Below are 14502 nucleotides of genomic sequence, written 5' to 3'. Positions count from 1 at the left end.
AATTATCAATTACTTTGAGAAATTATCACATTCCTTCTGAACGGTAATACTTCATCTAATTTCCAGACACATGAGTAGCATATGGAGTACATGTCACCGAGTTTTACAGATCATCCACAAGCAAAAAACAATTGTAATCAGGATTGATAAAATTTTCTTGTAAAAAGTAAAAGCAACAGGACATTACCTTGAACATAACAGAGCAGAAAGGTAAAGTGCAACATGTAACACCAATACTTATGTCCATAGTAACCCACTAGTCATGCAACTCAAATGTTCTGGAGAATCAAGACTCGGTAAAGCCTTCACAAAAGAGTTCGCCTGAATCAATCATAGATACAATACTACGATACAATTTATAGACTACCACCACGTAGTGCAAGCACTAGATGAAAGACAGAGCCACCCTCAATGTTGTAGTCTTTAGCAGTTTTGTCATCTCCAAGCTGCTTGCCAGCATAAATCAGCCTGCAGAGAATTAAAACTCATTAGTGCTGATCTCTTGAAAATTGGTCAGTACCATAAACACGTGAAGCTATCAACTAAGACAAGAATAATAAAGCAGCAATCATGCTGCTTATTAAGATTTTATCCTAGCAGGTCTTCTTAAGTAATTAATATCAAATGCAAGTGAGATCCCAAAACAGTTGTCAAGTTATTGTGCATATACATCAATTATATGGTAACCAAGATATGGAGCACCTAATAGTCCCAAACAGGAAGTGAAACAAAGCCAACCACAACTCGACCAACCTTCAGTGTTCAAGATAATCTTGGCCACTGAACAGATCTAGTTCTGCGGAAAACCACGAGAGCCTTTCTGAAGTAAAGAATGAGCCAATGTTGATACAACTTCCTATAGTGGTGAAAAACAACCAAACACTAACCAATGCATTGGTCACTGCCACATTTGCAACCAAATCTCTGGAACAGATCAATGACATTTCTTCTTTTTCAATTCATAGAAACTCAATAGGCAGCAAAGCATAAACAATGTTATATTTCCATGGATGATATAAGGCATGAAAAATAACTAAACTAAGAAAAAACGTTTAATGCATACTGAAGCTAGATAAAAGTAAAAAAACCAGACATAACTCAAATTCAAGTAACTTGTTACTTTACATAGATTGAATATGAGAAGAAAGAGAAACAAGTACCTTTGTTGCACCGGAGGAATTCCCTCTTTCTCCTCAACCTTTTCCTTCATTCGGTCAATGGTGTCAGTCGGTTCAATATCAATCTCAATTTCTTTCCCGGTAAGAGCATTCACCTTAGTCATAGTTCCTCCCCTCAGCCTCAAAACCAGGTGAAGAGTTGACTCCTTTTGGATGTTATAATCTGCAAGAGTTCTGCCTTCTTCCAATTGCTTACCGGCAAAAATCAATCTCTGCTGATCAGGTGGGATGCCTTCCTTATCCTGAAAACAAGGGTATATTACATGGCTGCATATAAAGGAAAATGTAAATTAAGGATAATTTTAAGGAAACAGCAGATATCAGAGAAGCCAAAAACCATGTTTGATCATAAAATTTCACATTATACATCTACTGCTTTCGTCATGATACTTAGTTCTTTGATAACACTAAGCTTTTTTGCCATCATGTATATCAATCAGTTCACTGTTCTGAGTTGCTACTACACAAACCTGATCATTAATCAAATACTTGTACAGCAACTGAATTGCTGAACAATGTGAAACACTATGTGCACCAATTGGACAGCACACACAGAAAACTTATGACATAAAGGTTTAACCATACAATTAGAAATGAAAAATCAACGATAACTCTTTAAGCCATGGGAAAGGGAAAATCATTGATTGACAATCTAGTCTATATCCCTTCAATCTGCAAAAGGCCCAATTCCTGCAAATAAATCAGAGATTTCCTTTAACAATAACAATAAACCTGAACAATCAAATACACAGGCCAGTAGCTAAATTCAGAAACCCTAAACCTAGCTATCAAATTCTTCCAAGACCAACTTCTCTTCACAACACCCAGAAATCATTCAGTCCCGGAGAAAAACACACCCACGGAAAAAATAATAATAAAATAAAAACAAAGACTGAGATAACTACAAACCCATCTGATAAAAAAAAACTGAAAACGGCATCTTATAAAACGGCCTTTCTCAAACTTACAAAGCAATGGTGACTTACCTTGAATCAATGGCTAGCATTCTTGCAAGCTGATTCCTTGGTTTCCAGGATTAGAAAGTTGAACTTGTGTCACAGGAAAAAACCTACACAAACATTTATAAGTGTGATAAGAAAAAGAAGCAGAGACGCAAGAAAATGAGATTAATCGGTAAGCATGTGGTTAGGTCCATTTGCATATAATCGGGACACTGCAAATGCTAATATTTTAAGTTCATGAAGAAGTAACTATACAAAAATTGAACAAAGCATGAAAATGCATATATACCTGTGCATTTCGTTGCAGAAAGAGAGAACCAGTTATCAATTTCTCCTGAAATGTCAAGAATCACATATCGGATCATCACTGTTTCTAATTCCACTAAAATCAGAACTAAAACGAGAACGGGGAGAGAGAAGGGGGTGAACCTTGCCAAAAACAATGTCGTGGGAGTTGGGGAAGCGGATGTGACCGTTTAGGACCTGAAGAATGGCGGTGCCACGGAGGAGGCACTTGGAGAGGTAGTGAGAGCTGCTGGAGGTGGGAGGACGAGGATGATCTGGAGTTGGCGGAGGAGCACTCTTCCTCGGAGACCGCCATTGACGATGACTGTCTAAGGGGCTTTGATCATTGAGTAAGAACATACATACATATAAAACTAGAAGAAACACCAACGTACAAACTTGTAGTTCCTAACTTCCTATTCGTTTCTTGCAGAGAATTATCTCAAATAATAATTCTAACTCAACCAGACAAAACTACTATAGCAATCCCCGCAAGTAGTGAAGAAATTCATACATTCTCCAGAAGTTCCTTATTTCTGGTAATCATAGTTTGGCCATCAATACCTGATCTATCAACACGACAACAGCTAGTATGGATGCGTGCATTCCCAAAGGCTAGAAAAAATAGGTTAATAAGTTGGAGATGTGGATGAACATTTCCTAAAGGTTGCTACTTCTCTTGCCTTTACATTCATTAGTTCCTGCCAAAAATTTTCTATATATGTAACATATTTGAATACCTCTCAGCCTCGTAACACAAGTGAAGATTCCCAACGTAGTATCTGTGTCCTATCTTACCAGAGAAGAGTCTTATTAACATTTTTATTAAAAATACTAATTACCTAATTCCACTGACCCTAAGGAGAAACTGCTATATAGGTGATTGAATCAAGATATTCAAATCAATTCCTACGTATCAAAGGTAGGTTTTCACAGGACACAAACACTAAACTAGTGTGAACTACTTGTCCACTGCATGTACACTAAGCTTTTGTCTTAATAAAGATTCTTTCTTCTTAAACAAAACAATAACAAAAAGCAAATAAAGAAAGAAAGAAGAGAACGGTTGAACTAGCCCGGAGGTAGACATACCAATATTTGGGCCTTTTTGGGTACAGTTGACGCACTCCCTGTTCTTCCAAGCTTGGAAGCACGTCATCCGTCTATATAAAATAAACATGAAACTTTGTTAGGAATAAATTATAAGGAAATAATGGAGATCAAATCAGACATTGATAACGTTAATACACTAATCTAGAAGAATAAGCTTATTTTGTTTAAGGATAATCCAAAACTCAATAGTCAAAAATCAAAACCTTGCATCCCTGGATTAAGGAACTAAATGACGCATTACATTTTCCAGACGATAATTAAACAATATAATTAGTTATGACAATACTTATGATATCCAAAGATTAAGCAACAAAGCAACTTTCAGATATCAAATTTACAATCTGTATATAAATGTGGAGTAGAAGGTAAAGAATAGGAAAAGCTTACGGTGTAATTAGCACCATAGCAGACGTATGTCCCTTCAATTGGAGGTGACGGCTCAGGAGCAGATTTGGGATCTTCCAAGTAATCTTTGTATAGCTTATAATACGGTGGTGGAGGTGGGTAGGTCGCTGTAGCCATTTCAAGCACCTTGTTGCCAAACCTAACATCAACCAAAAGGAATAAAACATTAAGTTAAACTTCAATGGACGGAGACGAAAATTGTACATGACAAAAGTTACCGACATCGAACAAGAAATTTCACCTAAAACTCACAAAATCCTAAAAGTGAGAATTTCGTCATTGTTTAAGCTAACTAATAACCAGGAGTCCATGAAACTGTAAATCCACATTTGGTTACTGATAAAGCAAAAATAATAAAACAAATATATTATTTTTAGAACAGCAAATTGCTCCTCCCGCACAATCAAATTACTTGTGTTTGTTCTTTAACAACACATAGAAAAGAAAACGGAAAACTGAAATTTCAAAACTCTGTAGTTTTGATTTCTCAGGACCTGAATAAACCATCACTGTATCAATAATTTTCAAAATTACGCTGTTTGTTCAAGTAGCATATCTATCTTGACAAGCAAAACCACCGCTTTGACCCCAAAAAATAAAATAAAATGAAAGCCACCAAATTGCCACATTGGAGCTTGTTCTTCTCTATTCTCATTCTCGGTATTAGCAGCTGCACTAGGAGCGGCATTAACAGTGGCACTAAATCTGGCCGGACATGAATCACCATCACTCATCAATTCTTGATCTAACTAATTCAATTTTCAAATACATTGAATATTGAATGGCCCGGAAATCACATACCCAACAGAAATACCTGGGAAATTTGAAGTAAGAGAGAGATAGGCAATTAGCTTCAGATTTCTTAGCCCTCATAATTCCGCAATCACAAGAAATTGAGGCAATTTGAACTTTGAAGGGCCAAGTTTTCGAAACAAAAGCCAGGAAACAAATTGCAGAAACCAACTCAAAAACAAACATGAGAGAAAGAAAAGATGCATACCTAGTTTAGTTGTTGGTCTCAGAAATAGGGAAATGAGAGAGAGAGAGGAACATGGTTGTACCTGTTTTGTACAACGACGGGCCTTTTGGGCCTCCTGCTTTCGGGCGGTTTTGGGCTCTTGAGCAAGTTGCAGTTTCACTAGAAGTCCGCATTGCCTCTGATCAGAAATAGAAAATCTTGGCACCAAGTCACTAACCTTGTAACAGATAGTAGGATATTTGAAAACAGTTACCATATCACAAAACAGAGCAATTACATGCTCACACTACACAATATTTCGTAAATGTTAAAAACGTAAAGTGATTACATGGCAAGAACGATTACAACATAGAGTACGACACCAGACCAAAAAAAAAAAAAACCTTACGACAAAAGAAAAAAACAATTACATTATTTGTGATGAAAATACAGAGAAAAAACACCAGGAGAGTCTCCGGCATGATGGAGTTGAGCTGCATGCATGCGGTCTGCCTAACCATTTAAACGTCTCCAATACTTTTGATTTATGTAAACATGCCTTCTGTGATTACCAAATCTGTGTTCCAGCTGAGGGAATATCTTGAACAGGATGTTAAACATAGCTCTGTAATACCATTTCCTCCATCTCTTGCAAAACAAAAGTGACCCGACGGCAATTCCAAACCCACATGTAAATCCAATTTCAGCACTGATAATATTCCAATCAATCTCATCTCCAGAATTCGGATTACTTGAGCTTCCATTAAACTTTGGAGGTGGCAATACGATTGCTGTATCCCATGTCAGAGGAGGTCCCCATAATCCTTTGTTACCCTCGAAGGAGGTATTTGGAAATGTTGAAAATTGAGTGCCGGTTGGGATCCTTCCCGTCAGTTGATTATATGAGACATCCAAGGACGAAAGGAATGTGAGACTTGCAAGCTGCGGTGGAATTTGGCCGCTTAGGTGGTTCTGTGAGAGGTCTAAGGACTGCAATTTCCGCATCTTACCAAATGATGATGGGATGTTTCCGGTGAAAGTATTACCGGATAAATTGAGGAAATATAGTGATTTCAACTCTCCAATTTCCTCAGGTATTGATCCGTTGAATTTGTTGGAGGAGTAGTCAATCAAGGTGAATATAGTTAGAATCTTAACAAAATCCAACTCCAAACCTTTGATGATAGTCGTAATTGCATCTCTATAATAATAAACAAAACCTCTGTGAAAAAAACTATTCAAAAGACAAGATCTATCAGCCATATAAAATAGATTATTCCTGCACGGCTGATCAGAAAATCCAAGGTTAGTTGGAGAATCATCCTCATTAGACACCATAGCCTGCCATGTCAGAGACAATCTTCCTGGCATATCACCACTGAAATTGTTGTGAGCTAAATTTATTATTTGAAGCACAGGCCATGTGCCATTGGTCTTGGGACATCCAATGCTTCCATAAAACTTGTTGGACCGCAAAACAAGGACACGCAAGGTAGATAAGCTCATTAAAAAGCATGGAAAAGTATCTGTTATCTGATTGTTTCCGAGATTTAAAACCCCTAAACTTGAGCAGTTGACAAGAGATTTCGGAAACTGGCCTTGTATTTGATTGTTACTGAGGTCTAGAGTTTGTAGCTCACAACCGCTGAGAAAATTATCGGGAATTGTGCCACTCAGGTTGTTTCTCTTCAAATCAATGACCGAAAGCTGAGATGATTGAGTCAAGCATTGGGGAATGTTTCCACTCAAGGAATTATTGGACAGATCAAGAACCCAACCACTTGCGTTGCATATTGATTTTGGAATGGCCCCGTGGAAGTTATTGCTTGAAAGAGAAAGGTAAGACCGAGTAAAAATGAAGTCACCAATGTTAGTCGGTATACTAGAGCTGAAATTATTTCTTGAATAATCTAGATACCTACTGCTGAAGAACAAGGGGAAATGTCCCTGAAGCTGGTTTGAATGAAGATCAACCACTGACAGATCATGAACATAGGTAGAATTAAGTAGAGGAGCTTCTAAACTTTCCAAGGAGTTACAAGAAAGATTTAGTTCTTGAAGAGAATCCAAAATCCAAATCCAATTGGGTATCTGTCCTTGAATCTGGTTGTCTGAGAGGTCCAAGTTGGTTAAATGGGATTGATTTCTCAAGAAGTCTGGGAATCTTGTCAACTTGTTAGAAGCTAATCCCAAGTAATTAAGCTGAAGAAAGGAATATGAGGAATGGATATCTTGAAGTTTGTTGGAATGAAGGTCCAGAGAAGATAAAGCAGAAGTGGAATTAGGAAGAGCAGCTTCTAGAGTCACCAAGGAGTTGTTAGAAAGATCAAGGGAATTAAGAGATTTGAGACTCAAAATCCAATTAGGTATCTCGCCTTGAAGCTTGTTGGAATGAAGGTCCAGAGAAGATAAAGCAGAAGTGGAATTAGGAAGAGGAGCTTCTATAACCGAGAACCGATTGTGGGATAGTCTTACTGTTTCCAGTTTGGGAAGAGAAACAACAGAAGAAGGAATAGTCCCATAGAGTTGATTGTTGCTCAAATCGAGGCGTTCCAGATTAACAAGGGTTTCCCAGTGAATAGAACTAATGGGACTATTAAATCTGTTCCCGGACATGTCCAGGTCAGCCAATAGTGTGAGGTTTTCAATCGACTTGGGAACTGATCCTGTGAAATTGCACTCTGAAAGATATACACTTGACAACATCTTAAGATTTCCAATAGAGTTGGGCAGGTCACCTGAAAAACTTGTCCCATCTACAATTAAGGATCGAAGAGACCCATTGTTTGGAAATTCTGGAAAGGAACCATGAAGAACACCATTACCAGAAAGGCCAATGGTTTGTAGGGAAGGTATCTGAAAGATCTCTTGGGGAAATGTTCCGAGCAAGTAGGAATAACTAAGACTCAGGTAAGTCAAGTTTGGAAAATTGGCAAAGAATCTTGGAACCGGAGCATAGAAGGAGTTATATGACAAGTCAATCTCATACAGAGATTGAAGCTTTGCAAGGGACTCACAAATAGGGCCTGAAAGACCACAATAAGACAAGCTCAACACCCTCAGATTTGGCAGTGAAGATGATATGGCTTCGCACCAGTCACTCCCCTGTCCTGATATCTTTACAGAATCAAGATTTAACTCTGTAAGCTCTGTAAGGTTCTGGATTAAAGTGCCTAAATTCGGGTTCTCAAGTTTTAACGCTGTAAGGTCTGTAAGGTACTGGATTGCAGTGCCAAACTTCGATTTCTCAAGGTCTAACACCTTCCACGAGAAATGATGCTTAGAGAGATCAAGAACTACCAACCTTTTCAAGCGTGCAACCTCAATGGGAATTTGCCCAGAAAAATAAGCACCACTTAAATTCAAATACCTCAAATTTGCAAGCTTTCCGATTGCAGATGGAATTGAAGAGTCATTGAAGTTGTTATCGGCCAAATTGAGGCTCTGAAGATGTTGAAGTTGGAAGAGATTGCTTGAATTGTCAATGCTGCAGAAGATAGACTCGCTGCTGAGATCAAGTCCGACAACACGCCCATTGGTGCTGCAAGTTACACCGTGCCAAGAACAGCAGTCGGTGCTCGAATTCCATGTGATAAGCTTGGAGGATTCGGAAGAATTAAATTCAAGACTTTGTTTGAAATGGAGCAATGATTGTTGCTGGGCTTCAATGCAGTTGCTGTGAACTGCGGGGATGAGGTTAGAAACAGTGGTTGTGAATAAGAAAAGGAAGAAATGGAGGAACAGAGTGGGCATGTTTTAAGCAAATTAAGGTTTAGACGCAGGCACAAATGTAGTGTGGGAAAGTGATAATTGGGAACTGGTAATGGTTGTGGACTGGTGGTGGCTTTTAATAGGTCATGGAATTGGAAAATGCGTCCATAATATCTGTGCCAGGCTTGACTTCGAAGTCCTTCATCTCTATCGATGGGCAACTTCCAAGAAAAACGAGACGCTGGGAAAGAGGTTTTTCTCATGATCAATTATTTTGATAGCTGCAATTGTCATTTCTTTTAACAAATTTTTAGACACAAGCACAAATGCAGTGTTGATGGTTGTGGTGGCTTTTAGAAGGTACGTACTTGGAATTGGGGGACAAAAAAAAAAAAAAAAAAAGCCTCCATGAGATAATCTGGGATTGGCTTGACTTTCAAGTCTTCTCCTATCTCTCTGTAATTACCAGGAAAAATAAGACGCAATGAAAGTAGATGCGTGCTTTGAGGTTCCATCAAGTGTTTCAGTACATTGAGTTCTGATTGGTATCGCATTCAAATTTCTGAGATTTGTAGTTGGATTGACTTTGAAGTCTTCTGGCTTGGGCAATACTTCAGACACACTGACCCTACTCTTCTGGGTTATGAGATTGACAAGGTGAACGATGACACTTGTGTGGAAGTCTTTCCACCCAAGCTTGACTTGGATGTCTTCCCATCTTTCCGCAACCAGCTGGAAAATTGGGTGGAAGGACCAGTTTAATGTGTTATACAGAGATGCAAATGCTGTTAAAAATGTCTGCTGATTGTGTGAGAGAGCATGACCAACTTTTCCAAATAAACGTTCAGCTCTATTAGTCTATTTCTGAAAATGACCACGAGCAGTCTGATTTAAATTTCTAATTTCTAATTTGATACAATGAATGTTATATTTGCTCCCTGTGCTACCATCTACAATCATTCTCACCATTCTTAAATAACAGTTCTGTCTTGTGCCAAGTTGTAACCTCATCTAAGCCAACTTTAGATCGTTATTAACCAGAAGTCAACAGATCTGTGTGACTTCAATCGCCCAGATTACTATACTGTTATAATTCCATTGTGGAATCATTTCAGTTTACCATCTCTGAGAATGTGAATTCTGAATCACACGCTTTCAACTCTAATCAGCCAGTTTGGAAAGAGTGTAGATTGACTTTTCAAGTATGATAACAGTTCCCTTCTTGGATAGATACAATAGGTAGAATTATCACATTACTTCGAGAAATTATCACATTTCTTCTGAAAGGTATACTTCATTTAATTTCCAGACACACAAGTAGCATATGGAGTACATGTCACCAAGTTTTATAGAATATCCACAAGCAGAAAACAATTGTAATCAAGATTGGTAAAATTTGCTGCCCAAGTGAAGCTAAGCTTGTAAAAGCACCAGAGCATTACAGTGAACATAACAGAGCAGAAAGGTAGAGTGCAATATGTAACGCCGATACTTATGTCCAAAGTAACCCACTTGTCATGCAACTCAGATGTTTTGGAGTATCAAGACTCGATAAAGCCTTCACAAAAGAGTTTGCCTGAACATTAATAGATACAATACTATGATACAATCTATAGGCTACCACCACGTAGTGCAAGCACTAAATGAAGGACAGAGCCACCCTCAATGCAAGCTATTAAATTATTAATAAGACAATAATAACAATGCAGCAATCATGCTGCTTAATAAGATAGCAAGTCTTCTTAGGCTATTAAAATCAAAATGCAGGTGATATCCCAAACAGTTGTCAAGTTGATGAGCATACTAGCCTTCCTACACACGCTTACGTGCGTGCGGAAGTGCATTGCTCACGTGTGCGATTAACTTTTGTTTTAATTATCATGATTATTTATATTGTCCATCTTTTTTATGTGGTTAAAGGCACAACAGTCAGAATTACTCAACCACTTACAACAGTCAGAATTCGCAACTATTTCTCAAATAAGGAGCTGCTTCTTGCCTTGCTTCTCATTACATTTTTCATTTTCCTCTTACTCCTACCTCCCCAAATCAAAGCTTTACTCAGTGGAACCTCTTTCCCCAATCTTTCAGACTTATTAGCATTGACAAAAGTACCTTCATCAGCAATTGAATGGCTGCTGTTAGCACATTCCATTTCGCACATAAAGAGCCACTGCTAGTACATTTTTGTCTCTTTACATTGTGCTCCAGAGCTGGGACCTGCGAATAATCAATCAAGAAATTTAAACAGCTTGACCCAATTTGCAAAAGTGCAGCAAAATTTAATTGGGGCAAAATTCAAGAAACTCAGAGTAGTTTCTTTAAGCAATTGTATTTCCATGAGTTCAATCATAGTAACGGAAAGTATTTTCTTTGTATTTTCAGCAGTTGCCTATTTCCATGTAGTCTTAACAAAAAATATATAAAATTATATTTCTTGACAGTATTAGAGTAACCAATCAGATTAGATTTCTAGACAACTTCTCTTCTATCTTAGCAGGTATATATGATAAGAATCTTTGACTCTATTGATTCAGACCTATATGATTCAAAGTGTTTAATATTTTTCCTCTATTTAGTGTTCTAGGATAATGACATTATGCTAAAGTTTTTAATGGTTCTGTTATCCAAAGACTCATGTCATTCATTCATCAAAATTCTGTAATGGATATGAAAACGCTTTCCTCTATATAAGAGATAGTTAAATGTACCACTTATTTCAAATACAAATTCTCAAAACTTAGATCATGCAACAGCCATATAGTTTCACAACAGTGAACAAAATATACAATCGATGCAAAATCCAACAGAACATCTGATATAAATCTGGAAACAGCAAATCATATCTTTTTTTTCCCCCTCCACAGCCTACAAAAAGAACTACTCATTCAGGTCAAAACATTGTAGTTGCATATCCAGAGATCAATCAAAAGGGAAGTTCTGTGTGACTCAACAAAAAAAGGACGCATGGTTTCAAATCTCTACATTTGAAAGCATAAACATGAAGAAACACGTGAGGACTCATGGTTTCAGATCCCAACCTGGTAAAAATGGAGAATGGTTGAAGTCTAAACCTTTCAAATCTAACAAACATGAAAAACAAAAACATAATTAGTAAGCTAGCTTTCTGATTTTATATATATGTTCACCTTACCCCAGTTATCACACTTCTTGAGTAATTACCAAGTCATGAATCAACATATATACAACATATGGACAGCCTATAACCCCAACAAACAATAAGTGATTAACGGTTCAAATTCCATGGATCACTTTAGTCGTAGTTAACTTACACAGCACTTGGAAAAAACTATTAGCAAGAACTAAAAGAAAATTACCACACATCGACTCTAGATGACTGTTCTGATTTTGGCCTCTGAATGGATTTCTGTTTCATATTGTAATTGAAATAGGATACTTTTAATGAGATTATAATATGATATGAATTCTAATACATATCATAGCATGTTTGTCTGTGGCTGAAGTAAGCTCAAGTCCTCAAACTTTTCACTCCTTTTTTATCAGCACAAATCAACTTTTCACTCCTTTATAGAATTCAGCATACAATTCATAAGCAATTGTGAATTGTGAGTTTAGAGCAGAATCATCTACACAATTACCCAGATGTTCAACCTGTACAAACTATAAAGCTAATCTTGCATGAATGATACAGCAAACTAAAATTACGAAAGCAAAACTAGACAGATCAAATTCCCAAGATTACCAATTTCCATCAAAATCATGACAAATAAGCGAACTTTGGTATGACCCGGAATCATTCCATGTAATCAACAGACAGAAATGAACTATGGATGAAGATTGAGCAAAAGAAAAGATTAAAAAGAGTCTTTCGAAGTATTGGCAAACTGAATACTTGAAAGGCTTTCGCATTTTTTTGCTCCTCAATCACTCTTTCACCTAATAATCTCTCCCATCAAGAACCCTAATCATCAATCTCCAATACCCAAGACCCATAATTATTCAACCCTACCGCTCTGATATGAATTAAAAGACAGAAGTAGTTTTCTCTGTGCAGCAAAAACCAGAACCATCAGTCCCCTTTCTGTTACTCTGTAAATCGTGGGAAATATCAAGGGCAATATCGGAAGTTCGAAAATTTGACCAAATAATGAACTCTAAAGGCCTCCTCGCTTTGTATATAGAGATACACCAATTATATGGTAACCAAGATACGGAGGCGGAGCAGCCAATATTTCCAAACAGGAATTGAAGCACAGTCAACCATAAGTCGACCAACCTTCAGTGGTCAAGATAATGTTGATACAACTTACGATAGTGGTGAAAGAAAACCAAACTAACCAATGCATTACTCACTGCCACATTTTGCAACCAAATTTCTGGAACAGATCAATCATATTTCTTCTTCAATTCATAGAAACTACATAGGCAAGAAAGCATAAACAATGTTATATTTGCATGGATGATATAAGGCATGAAAAATAACTAAACTAAGAGTTCACTTTATTAACATGTAATGCATACTGATGCTAGACAAAAGTACAAAACCAGACATAACTCAAGTTCAAGTAAGTTATAACTTTCGATAGATTGAATCTCAGAAGGAGAAAAAAGTACCTTTGTTGCACCGGAGGAATTCCCTCTTTCTCCTCAACACTTTCCTTGATTCGGTTAATGGTGTCAGTCGGTTCAATATCAATCTCAATTTCTCTCCCGGTAAGAGTCTTCACCTTAATCATAGTTCCTCCCCACAGCCTCAAAACCAGGTGAAGAGTGACTCTGTTAGGATGTTATAATCTGCAAGAGTTCTACCATCTTCCAATTGCTAACCGGCAAAAATAAATCTCTGTTGATCAGGAAGGATGCCTTCCTTATCTTGAAAACAAGTGTATATTACATGGCTGCATATAAAGGAAAATGTAAATTAAGGATAATTTCAAGGAAACAGGAGATATCGGAGGCCAAAAACCATGCTTGATCATAAAATTTCACATTATACATCTACTGCTTTCGTCATGATAAGTAGTTCTTTGATAACAATAAGCTTTTTTGCCATCATGTATATCAATCAGTTCACTTTTCCGAGTAGCTACTACACAAACCTGATCATTGATCGAATTCTTGTACAGCAACAGAATTGCTGAACAATACGAGACACCATATGTACACTAATAGGACGGCAAAGAAAGAAAACTAATGACATAATGGTTTAACCACACAATTAGGAATGAAAAATCACTCCTTTAAGCCATGGGAAAGGGAAAATCATTGATTGAAAATCTAGTCTATCTCGTTGCCAAGAGGTCCAATTTCTGGAAAAAAAAAATCAGAGATTTTATTTAACAAGAACATTAACTGAAAAAACAAATAGACAGGGCCCAATAATAGCTTAGAAACCCTAACCCTAGCTATCAAATCTTCACAGTACAGTTAGCTAGTTCCTTTATTAACTTGTGTATAGTAGAAATTCTTCTTTCTTTAAGCATTTGGACTTGTCTGCATAGGGTCATTTTGAACTGATGTTCATGATTATGTTTGTGTACATGAGACAATGGTGGATTAATGGAAATTGCAATGAATGATTTTGGATGTGGATTTTATGGTTTCATACTTTCATACTTTCATGAATGCGCAATTTTAATTACCAGAATGCATGCATACCAATTGTAACAGGGGACTACTGATATGTGTTATCTCAAATTGCAAGCTACAACAAAAGCACACCAAAATGTGTGGTTGCAGTTGCACACAAACAACACAAAACCTAATTAGAAGTCTATTGTCATTTTGGCGTTGGTACAACAGAAAATTGTAGTCTAAATGGCAAAACAACAACATAGGTTAGATGAAAATGTTTGGCTAAAGCGTAATAACAACAACAAATAAGTGTAGTTGGACTTAACCAAAGACA

The 14502-nt window shown here is 37.1% G+C and overlaps 3 protein-coding genes across 4 annotated transcripts in view; all 3 read right to left on the bottom strand.

Annotated features, from left to right (window-relative positions):
• Positions 1-9: 9 nt before the first annotated feature.
• Positions 10-4937, bottom strand: LOC133720586 (ubiquitin-NEDD8-like protein RUB2). Of its 2 annotated transcripts, XR_009851930.1 has the most exons (6): positions 4758-4937; positions 3926-4082; positions 3518-3588; positions 2430-2750; positions 2165-2247; positions 1281-1420 (listed from the first exon to the last, which is right to left on the bottom strand). XR_009851930.1 is itself a non-coding variant. In XM_062146987.1 (5 exons), the coding sequence occupies exons 3-5, from the start codon at positions 2182-2184 to the stop codon at positions 357-359; spliced, it is 417 nt and encodes a 138-aa protein (XP_062002971.1). In that variant the 5' UTR covers positions 2185-2247; positions 2430-2474; positions 2570-3511; the 3' UTR covers positions 10-356. The 2 variants fall into 2 exon arrangements, 1 of the variants encoding a protein (XP_062002971.1); XM_062146987.1 differs by lacking the exons at positions 3518-3588; positions 3926-4082; positions 4758-4937 and adding an exon at positions 10-468 and having other exon boundaries at positions 1161-1445; positions 2430-2474; positions 2570-3511.
• Positions 4938-5414: 477 nt separating this feature from the next.
• Positions 5415-8654, bottom strand: LOC133723012 (receptor-like protein 7). Its single transcript, XM_062149848.1, has one exon. The coding sequence runs from the start codon at positions 8652-8654 to the stop codon at positions 5415-5417; it is 3240 nt and encodes a 1079-aa protein (XP_062005832.1).
• A 1366-nt stretch (positions 8655-10020) lies between these two features.
• Positions 10021-14502, bottom strand: part of LOC133720583 (ubiquitin-NEDD8-like protein RUB2) — a 60076-nt gene continuing 55594 nt past the window's right edge. The window contains exons 7-9 of the transcript XR_009851927.1: positions 13209-13492; positions 12337-12683; positions 10021-10832 (exon numbers count right to left, since the gene is read on the bottom strand). The gene's annotated coding sequence lies outside the window, so the exon portion shown is untranslated. The remainder of the gene's footprint in view (positions 10833-12336; positions 12684-13208; positions 13493-14502) is intronic.

Source organism: Rosa rugosa, chromosome 7, assembly GCF_958449725.1.
Source record: "Rosa rugosa chromosome 7, drRosRugo1.1, whole genome shotgun sequence".
In the NCBI taxonomy this organism is placed as follows: Eukaryota; Viridiplantae; Streptophyta; class Magnoliopsida; order Rosales; family Rosaceae; genus Rosa; species Rosa rugosa.
The sequence above is the reverse complement of the archived record's forward strand: the minus strand, read 5'-3'. Positions and strand labels throughout refer to the sequence as shown.

Coding starts and splice junctions, on each gene's coding strand:
- LOC133720586 (XM_062146987.1), bottom strand. CDS start 2,184: ATGCTAGCCATTGATTCAAG. Junction 1,446..2,164: donor ATGCTAGCCATTGATTCAAG/GTAAGTCACCAT, acceptor CTTTATATGCAG/CCATGTAATATACCCTTGTT. Junction 469..1,160: donor ATTCCTCCGGTGCAACAAAG/GTACTTGTTTCT, acceptor AATTCTCTGCAG/GCTGATTTATGCTGGCAAGC.
- LOC133723012 (XM_062149848.1), bottom strand. CDS start 8,654: ATGCCCACTCTGTTCCTCCATTTCTTCCTTTTCTTATTCACAACCACT.